Below are 9,547 nucleotides of genomic sequence, written 5' to 3' on the forward strand. Positions count from 1 at the left end.
GCAAGTAGAAGCACTGGAAGTTTCATTGTCGGAGGAGTTAAGCTGGAAAATTTACACGACCCAATGTAGTTTCGAAGAATGGCATATAGTTTGCCTTTTTTCGTCGCTGTGAATTGCTGAAAAACTTTTTTTCGAACTTGTTCCTCCTGACAACGAGAATATTCGTCGCTTGGTGTGAAACGGGTTACGAAAAGTCAACCCAATCCTCGGCGCATCCAGGAGTTGGCTCGCCGGAACCGGCATAAGCGGTTAATTAAAACTTTCCCATCGTCGAGTTCGATAACTTCGGTAACCATGGCCACCGGTTACCGGTTGAACTTTATCCCCGATTGGAGGCAACGGCAATTCTTGTGCTCGGTACGACGGTTTCGGATTTCCTGGTGCTAAGTGTACGCAATATTGTATCAATTTGTTTGCTCACGGATCGTGCTTGGCAAAAGATGTAAAGGACAAGTATGGGCGCAAACGATGGGAAAGGGTTTCTTCGAGATGCCTAAGGGATTACACGCCGCCCTGTTCTGGGACCTTCTATTGTTTGCGAAGGTACTTCCCGAGTTTTCAAGACGGGTAAAGGATGATGGCCTTTTAAGGTCGCATAGTGATAGTGGAAGTAATAAAAACACAATAAATAAACACTTGGGTTTCTTATCGATCGCAAAGCCAGCTTAGGTGGAACCAAAGAAAATTTGTGGTTATTTTGTTTCTTAAAGCTAATACATAATAAATAATTTGATCAATTTTTTTAAATCTTTAAATTTAGTTTTACAATTATTGATTGCAAATCTAATAGCCATTCGGAAGCGAGTGTGAGTAAAGTGAAAAGTGGAGGAAAGCACATGTAGAAAATAGAATAAATGGAACGATTTAATTGAAGAAACTATGGCTGAAAGATAGCTCGAAATATTTAGCACCATATTGTCTCCTTCCATGCTTCCTTTGCGATAATACATTTGCTACTCGAACGGAGTGCCATATTTTTATACCACGTCCAGTGGACGGCAGGGTCCATGGGCCGGAACGTGTTTCACTTGGCACACGCCGCAGCACATTCGGACGCCCGCCGCATGCACTTTTATTGCAACGGATGCACCGAGGTGATTCATGGACATTGTTTTGCGATGCCATAAAACGGAGCAAGAGCATAAAACGCGCAAATAACGACATGGCACAGCTATAAGCGCCTTTTAGTTGCGCTCCCAGTGTTCGAGCCACTCGAACGTGAGATTGCATGTGACAATACAGAATAACAGCATCATAATTAATGCTGGAGTAGCCTTGCCAGGGCTTTATGCGCTTTCGCAGCCAGGGAGGTATCATAAAATTGATGAGCTTTCTTCATTTTACATGCACAGCAAAAGGTGAACAATGGCACCCGCTGGAGGGTATTACAAACGATTGATTTCTAATTATCTTTAGCGCGACCTGAGCCGTAATTCATTTCAGAACGTGTGTGCTATTTTGAACAATAAAAAAATCATAATGAATGGTTCAATAATTTTAAATGGGATTTAATTTTTTTCCCGATGCATTCGTATTCATCAGACTTTAGTTGTCTTTATTACATATTATAAACTTTCGAAATCGAGTCTCCTCACGTTTCATGAGGTCTTCCTGCAATTGGAATGCAATTCTCATGGAAAATGAATCGTATTGGCACGATGGAGACGCCTGGTACAATGTGCACATGTTGTAATTAGTTTGTCATAACGTGTTTCTATTTGATGAAAAGTTATTCCAACTAAAAATTGTTCCTTAAAAATGCAATGTGTTAACCATACGTTGCTACCTGGTAAGTCAATTGTTTGATTGAATAGTTTATGTAGACCTCAAACATCAAATTTGGAATAGTTATAACATTTGCATGAGTTCGTATGAGTTTTCTATATCTGGCTTTGTTCGAAAGATTTAATTGGTGAGCTTCTGAGCAAGAATTGTGAGTAAAAATTAATTGTTAGCCCAAAGTAGCCACATAAATCAAATTGTTCTCGTTTTATTGAGCTAATTGAATGTACCTAATTTCTTTACCCTGGTCTGCTCTTGATTAACAATTTCATCATAGAACTAACGTGATCGAGGAAGGTTATTGGTTGTATAAACAAGCGTTCAAATTGAATCCGCATGCGTGCTGTGTTAGTGATCGGCCAGGGAATTTATGAACAAGCACTAACGCATTTGCGTGGGTTAACCGATCGCACTACATGGTACACAGCAACCACCCCGCCATCGTTCCCACGCCATATGGGGAGCTCTTGAATGCGTTACGGGGCGTTACACGGCGCCATAATGATCGCGAGAGAATTCTCTTCAAAGAGCAGCGTGACAGCGCGTTGGGGAGTTCCGACGAAAAAGGCCGTTCATTCATTGATCCAAAAAATGGGGCCGAGGTGGGTTGCGGTCAACCGCAGACCTCTTTGTGTGTGATCGTGATCGTGGTCGTGGCCCGCGACTCGCCCCAAAACGCACCACACGAGAGTGTCGCGAAGCCGTACGCTGCTGGAACCGCGAGGTGCGCGACTGATGATCTGTTCGCCAGTTGAACACGGGAGCTTCGTGTGTACAGAGGCGCGTTCGTGAACGTTCTCCATCCATCTGCGTGTCGCGGTCACAGGCTGGTGTGTCATTGTGTGTGGGCGTGTTGTGCGATTTTGTGCTGCGTCTAGCCAAAACCTAAGTAAGTGTCAGCAGCCACCTTGTCACAGAGTGTGTGTCCTAGGTCCGAGTGCCTCGATCCGTCACGCAAAAATGCCAAGAAAAAGGCAAAAACTAGGCCAACACATGGTTTGTCGGGCAATCAAGTCAGTCGGGTGCATCGGGGTGCATATTTTGACACCGTGTGCTGCACCAGCCGGCCCAACGTGTGCGTGTAGAAAGTCGTACGGTGTGGGGTACTATAAAACCTGTCGCTTCGCAGCCGACGTTGATAAGCGATGCGAAAATGTGTCGTTGTCAGCCCTTAATCGCTGAAGCTGTCAAACTCCGCGCTGTGATGGTTCGATTCAGTCCCAGAGACTTGCAATCATTTCAAGTTTGCGCCCAGCTTCCTTTCCCAGCCGCCCCAGTTCCGGTTGGCAATCGGTGAAATACTGTGCGGTACAAAAACAAAAACTTAAACATCCCGCGCGCGTCGAGGTTTGCGAGATCGGATGCAGCGCACGAAACCGATCAGCGTTTATTTTTAGCTCAAAGAAAATGGGGAAGAAAAACGGCAACGGAAGGGAGCATAAAAACCGCACCTCGGTACAATTCTCGGCCAGCACGTTGCCATTTGCGGCCGGCAGGAAGGGTGGAGCCGGGCGGGCGTTTGAAAATTTCACTTTTTCTACCAGCCGTTAACGAGACTCCAAGTGAAGTGATTGAAACACTCGGAAACCGTATGACGGCGGCGGAAGCACCACCACTAACGCAAGTCGCAGGTCGCGTGTTAACTCTTGCGTGTAAAGTGCAGCGAGTTGGAGCCTTTTGACGCATCGTCAGTCAAACAATCTGTTGATTAATTTCGCTATGTTGGATAGATGCGCTTTAATATCGACTGTCACGAATGACAATGGGAAAAGAAATTTTGAAAATATACTAATCCCCTAAAATGTGGGTTGCATTTAGATTTAACAATACGAACATTTGATGTAACCAATAGCTTTAATGGTTTTTGATTTTGTAAACATACTAGCTGTGCGTTCAAAGTGAGAAATTGTAAAAGAAAACGGAAAATTACCTCGAAATAACGTTGAGCAAACCTAAATGAGGATAAATCAATGGAATTCTAAATACATGTGTTATTCAATCCATTGTCAAATATATAAACCAAACAAACTGCACAAACTTTAACATTTAAAAATTTATAACAAAACAACATGAGGGAGCACTGGTAAACATAATTTTGAATTTATTTTTCTATCGTTATATAATTAGTCATTTTCAACCATTATGGCAATAACGTTCATCAATGGGTTAACAGTTGGCGTTCTGTTTGCAAAGTTTCTTCCGAACTTACCGTGGCCGCGATAGGAAACGCAAAAGCGTCGCGGGATGACGCATCTGCCGTCATCAGCGACCCCGAACGTATACCAAGAAACATTCCCCACGCGAGTGACAGTGTGTGTGTGTATTTGGCGGAGCATATTTGTACCGGTGTGCGCCACTCCAACCTGTTTCATCACCACACCACGAAACCGCGGACGGCGATGGATGATCTTGAAATTTTTGTTTATATTCGTCTCGAAGTCGCGACCGTTTTAGAGTTTCCAACCGTCGGTTGGATTCGCTTACTGTTGCTTTTTTTTTGTTTTGCTCAATTCTTTGGAGGCCAATCCAAAATCAACTTGGCCCATTTCTTTGGCGGGTGTGGGAGAGTAGCGCGGTCCGTGAGAGCATAGCAACGCAGCATCGTTTTTATGCTGGGTGTTTGCTGACGGATGGAAAGATACACAGAATTAATCAAACGTGGCCTAGAATATCATCGTTAATTTGAACTGAGCTTATGGTTGCGCAGGGTTTCATAAGTGAAGATTTCTTCGAATATTGAATTGTTGAGAATCTCTTATCAGCTTTTGTTGCGAAAACATAACGGTTTTGAAATGAAGTTGCTGGTCGTTAGTCGTCAATTTAATGATGCAATCAAAACTTAAAGATGAAAGGCTCATCAAAGAAAACCTATAAAATATGTCCTATAAACGTGCGGGAAGTAGTTGCACTTTTTAGAATGCTCGGATGGATTAGATTAAAGAAAGGTTTTTTAAATAATACGTATAAATTACATACCTAAGCACTTAATACTCAGCTTACAAATTTATCATACGAACGAAATTTTGAACAGATAAAATAGAAACCATTGCTTTTAAATGACCGTTTTTTAATAAACGTATCACGATGAGCGAACAGAATGTTTACATATATTATTGTTAGAAAAATCTGGATAACATGAAATAATTGCATTATTACTTTTGTTTAAATTTACTTTTAGTTTGATAGTATGATAACTACTTTGCTTTGTAGAAATAGCATTGGGTTTAGCTAGTTATAACTATGTTTTTACCAACACAAAAAATCTAAAGAAATGAACTTAAAGTTGTTCGATAGAGAATATATTTCAAGATTTTTCACGGATTCAACCAACATCATTGGTGCAATAGCTATTTACGAATCTTCTCGAAGTTTTATTCGAAAAACCGGGGAAAATATAAAATGGCGAGTTGGAGTACGTATGCTGCTCTTTCTTGAATATTTTGACGCAATGTGTTTACGAAGGTCAATGGCAGGGATTTCCTTTGTTTTTCGGCTGGATTGGCTTACGAAAGTTAATTAAATCTACTCTTCCGAGACTCAGATTTTCGATCCAGTTAATGGCACCCGGTACGCGAAGCATTCTAGTGCGGGCGTTCGCCAGCGTATATAGTATAATAAAAATGTGTCCTACTAATTAATTTACGATTAAGCTTATGGCCTTACGATACTGTACGAAGCACAACAGTGTATTCTTAGCACGAATATCATAAACAAAAAATCCAGCAAAGGGTAAATGTTTTTTCGAACCAATGTAACAAGTTTGGCAGCGTAGAAAAATCATATTTACTTAACTTTCAACAGAAAAAAAATCTGTGTATGTGTGTTTTTTCATGCATTGATGCTAGCGCGTTTTCTGCAACAGCAAATGAAAAGTAAATAAACCTATCACGCAAAAGTAGTTGATTGGTACCAGTCGGAGCTAATGTTGAATACGCATGAAAAGAAATTAAGCAAGGTAAATACTGTGTTTGCATTTCGGCCAACGGGCAAACGGATGTTGGTGGAGCAGAGTGCAATTGTGGTGAGCGAAACTTCCCTTTAAAAAAAAAGGGTGCAACAAGACGAGATTGCAAAAGGAAAAACTTACTTACTCGCAGTTTTCTCGTCCGTCGTATGGCAGCTGCACCTCGTCTAGTCAAGTGCTGCTTCATTATGGACACTTTCCGCTCTTTAAATGCCCGAGCGATGGGTAAGCACTTTTTTGTGCTTGTTGAATACCGCATGATACTACTGCAAAGGCTGTTTAAATGGCAAGGAAACCCGTACGTCGAAACAAACCGTCGTTGGAGTATAGCGAGATATGATAGGGGTAACTTGTTCCCCACCTGCTTCAGATCCCTTGAGAGAAGATAAAATCATTCGTTGCGCTCTTACGGTAGGACGTTTGTTCGGCTTAAAGTATTATTGTTTGTCGAGCTAGAGGTAATCGGTGATGCATTTCGTATAGCGGATAGTGCAAAGGGTGCGGTTTTTGCTCGCTGGCGAGACACACTTCCGGGGTTGGCAGCCGGAATGCCGGATTTTTTGTAATCTATGGGTTGAAGTCGTTGCCAAAACGGTGACACACGTATTTTATTTTCGTTCCGCTACGTTCATGCGCTTTTTGGGAAAAGAATGGGAACTGGAAGTAATGTGCATTCGAGAAAAGTTCTTGGGACGACTCACCAAAGAAACCGACAAATATTTGATATTAAGGATTTGGAGCACTTTTTTGGGTGGTTAAAATCGTACAGTCTAATGCATTTTAAATTTATTCAGTATATTTAGTAGTACTATATCCATTTCATTCCATTTTAAAAGGAACGTATCCATTTCATTTTAAGTTCCAGCAATATGAACCTACAATTTTTAGAGTTTTATGAGTCAGTGCAATGTAGATAAGATTAAAAAAACTATCATGATAAATTACCTTTCGTTCAAATACATATTTCAGTTGCATTTAGTGAGATTTCCTGAACAATCAACATGGCACAACCGATGGTCAACTCCTGCTGCCGGTGCTTCTCGCTCCGGAACGGATCGATTGCGTCCGGCATTCTCGGCATCATTCTGTCGATCATTTCGATCATCCTTATCTTCACCGTCCGGATCGACTTCAAGACTATCCTGATGGATTGGTTGCCGCAGAACGTGGTGAAGATCATCTATGCGCTGAACCTGGTGATGACCATCTTGATCTCTCTTCTGATGATCATGGGTGTGATGAAGGTGAGCTCTTGTGGTACGAGCGACAAACCCGGCGGGAGGTTAATTTTGTCAAATGCTATTTCTTACAGAAAAACCACTACTTCATGATGCCTTGGGTAGTGCTGGGACTAATGCTTGCGATCGGACTGCTGATCAGCGTTATCTACAACGCGGTGGTGTACTACATCGATGGGTTCGTCCTGGGTGGAACGCTCTGGCTCGTCGTTGGGTTGCTTACCGTCGGTAAGACACACCGACTCTTATGCACTGTGTGTGCCTGAATTTGCTCATCCAATCTTCCTTTCTTTACCCTTTCCAGTTATATACGTTTACATGTGGATCGTGGTCTACAGCTTCTTCGTGACGGTGAAGAATGAGAACGATCGGGGGCGATACTCAAAGCAGCCATATCGACGATAAGCCGCAATACTCTTGCTAAAAGGGCCTGCCATCTTACTCTACTTTTGTACTTTACAAGTTTATTCGTTGTTAAAAACCCAAAATTATACAAATCACAACGCAATACAATTGCTTAGTCATTACACTGTATATATTAAGCGATAAAATTAAACAAAAAAAATCAGAAAAAGGAAGAAGAGAGGTTCAGAGTGCGATCGAATTACTAATAAGCTAGACAGCGATGTCTAACCGCGCAAATGGTAGTTACAAGATGCGTTTTTTCGTCAGTTGTTGTTAGAAGAAGATTGATAATTATTTACACGTAGTACTAACTTATTCACAACATTTTTTCGGTTCCACTGTGAGACTTATTGTTGTATTCATTAAACTTTGGTTTACTAAACGTCATACTGACCCACTGAATCGTCGATGGCTTCATTAGTTTAATTACTATGCTTGAGAAAATATTTCGTAGTGAAAAACATCATGCCTAAGAATTTTCGCTTTATCCACATGCTTGCTACTTTGGAAACTTGTATCCGTTGGTGGTTTTACAAAGCTTGTGCGATCCGTTCGGCTTCGGAGTCGCGCAAGAAAGGAGCAATGCGTGAAAGAAGCTTTCCACCTTCAGCTACAACCGAAGCTTGTTCATACTTTCATCCCACCAACCATCAGCTCAAGTAGTTTCTGGCATGTTAGCGTCAGCATGATGGAAAACAGTAGCAAACTGTCAAGAAAAACTACCGACGCTAAAGCCGATGACAAACACGTACATAAATATAAATTAATGGATATAGGAAAATACAAGCGGTAACGCGGTGAGGGTATACCTTTCATAAGCGTCGAAGCAAAAAAAATCACGTAACGAGGAATTGTATCCAATCTACGGCAAAACGGTGGAGGCTGCGCCGCTCGTGTGTCTGCGTATAATCGGACCGTTATTTGCCAGGTGGATGTAATAAAAATAGCACATCGGTTTGGGACGTGAGTTACACAGGGCGCCAGGGTTCGACGTCATAGAACCCCTGTGGGCGAAGGGATGCCTGCGGTATGTCACATGCTAAGCATACCGTCATGGAGCTACCGGTTCTGGGCCCTAGAACGGGGGGCGAAGCAGGCATAGTTTCGAGTGTCGGATCGATAATGAGGCCAAGAGCAAGGCTAGAAGGTGGGGTGGTTGGGGGATGTGCGGTTGCCGAACCAAACGAGGCAGAAAACAGGCCGATAAAATGATGGATATTATGTTCTGGCGGGGACCATGTTAAGGCCTTCTGGCGATACTGGCAGGACTGATGCACGTTAGCCGGTTTCGGAAGACGTTCAGGCGAGTGTCGTTGTTCGTTGCTGTGGGGAGGTTTTCTCGTTTGACATTTTCCGTTCCGTTCATATTCTAGGCCATTGAATGCTGGCTTCAAGGCTGGCTTAAAGCTTGGGTTGTGTGGTAGATATAATACGATGACTCGGGTAACGGTACCGGCAGACGGATGTGCAAACATTCTCCATCTTCATACCGTTAGGGTTCGGTGTCCTCCGGGGAGACCCTTCAGAAAGGAACCTAATTCGTACAAATTCGATAAAGAGCAACTTCAAAGGTTGGGTAAGATCTGTGCCCGTTTCAGGCAGGGTTTGATGTAATTTTTAGCCTGCTTTGCAGAGCTTGCGGTGCCCTGGACTTCATCGCCATCGTTTCCGGTACCGTTTAAGCTCGTTGATAGTGATTGCCAATGGTTGGCAGGACACTCACTAGTAAACTGTACAGTTTGCTCTGCTCCGGAGACGCTTTAGAGTGCATTTATCCGCAATGGAGCTGTGGAGTGATTCATTTCATTACATTATGCACTACGATACACAACGATACAACCATCAGAAATTGTTCTTTTGGTATATTCCTAGAAGTACTTTGTAAACCACAAGGACCAGGCATTTGAGATCAAAACTAACGCTTTACTATCGAATGGTACTTGGTGCATGGTACATCTTTCCTAAGTGGTTGGTTGGAAGATTACCGTTGCTGATAAATTTTCATATAACAAAAAACTTCTGCTTTGAACCATGCTTGTCAAACCGTAATAGAATAGAACGTATGAAATGGACACGTTCGTTGAAATAAATGTTGATACACATTTCTACTATCTTCACCAAAATGATCGAAAAGTAAATTAAAGCTTAAATTTTAGAT

The 9,547-nt window shown here is 42.3% G+C and overlaps 1 protein-coding gene across 1 annotated transcript; it reads left to right on the forward strand.

Annotated features, from left to right (window-relative positions):
- Positions 1-2,559: 2,559 nt before the first annotated feature.
- On the forward strand, positions 2,560-7,778 carry LOC131266993 (uncharacterized). Its single transcript, XM_058269714.1, has 4 exons — positions 2,560-2,671; positions 6,716-6,990; positions 7,059-7,212; positions 7,289-7,778. The coding sequence occupies exons 2-4, from the start codon at positions 6,748-6,750 to the stop codon at positions 7,387-7,389; spliced, it is 498 nt and encodes a 165-aa protein (XP_058125697.1). The 5' UTR covers positions 2,560-2,671; positions 6,716-6,747; the 3' UTR covers positions 7,390-7,778.
- The last annotated feature ends 1,769 nt before the right edge of the window (positions 7,779-9,547 follow it).

The sequence above is a fragment of the Anopheles coustani genome, chromosome 2, assembly GCF_943734705.1.
Source record: "Anopheles coustani chromosome 2, idAnoCousDA_361_x.2, whole genome shotgun sequence".
NCBI classification, from domain to species: domain Eukaryota; kingdom Metazoa; phylum Arthropoda; class Insecta; order Diptera; family Culicidae; genus Anopheles; species Anopheles coustani.

Excerpts from the sequence above, each read along its gene's own strand:
- LOC131266993 (XM_058269714.1), top strand. The coding sequence starts at position 6,748 with ATGGCACAACCGATGGTCAACTCCTGCTGCCGGTGCTTCTCGCTCCGG. Across the intron at positions 6,991-7,058 it reads TGATCATGGGTGTGATGAAG|AAAAACCACTACTTCATGAT; the intron begins GTGAGCTCTTGT and ends TATTTCTTACAG. Across the intron at positions 7,213-7,288 it reads CGTTGGGTTGCTTACCGTCG|TTATATACGTTTACATGTGG; the intron begins GTAAGACACACC and ends TACCCTTTCCAG.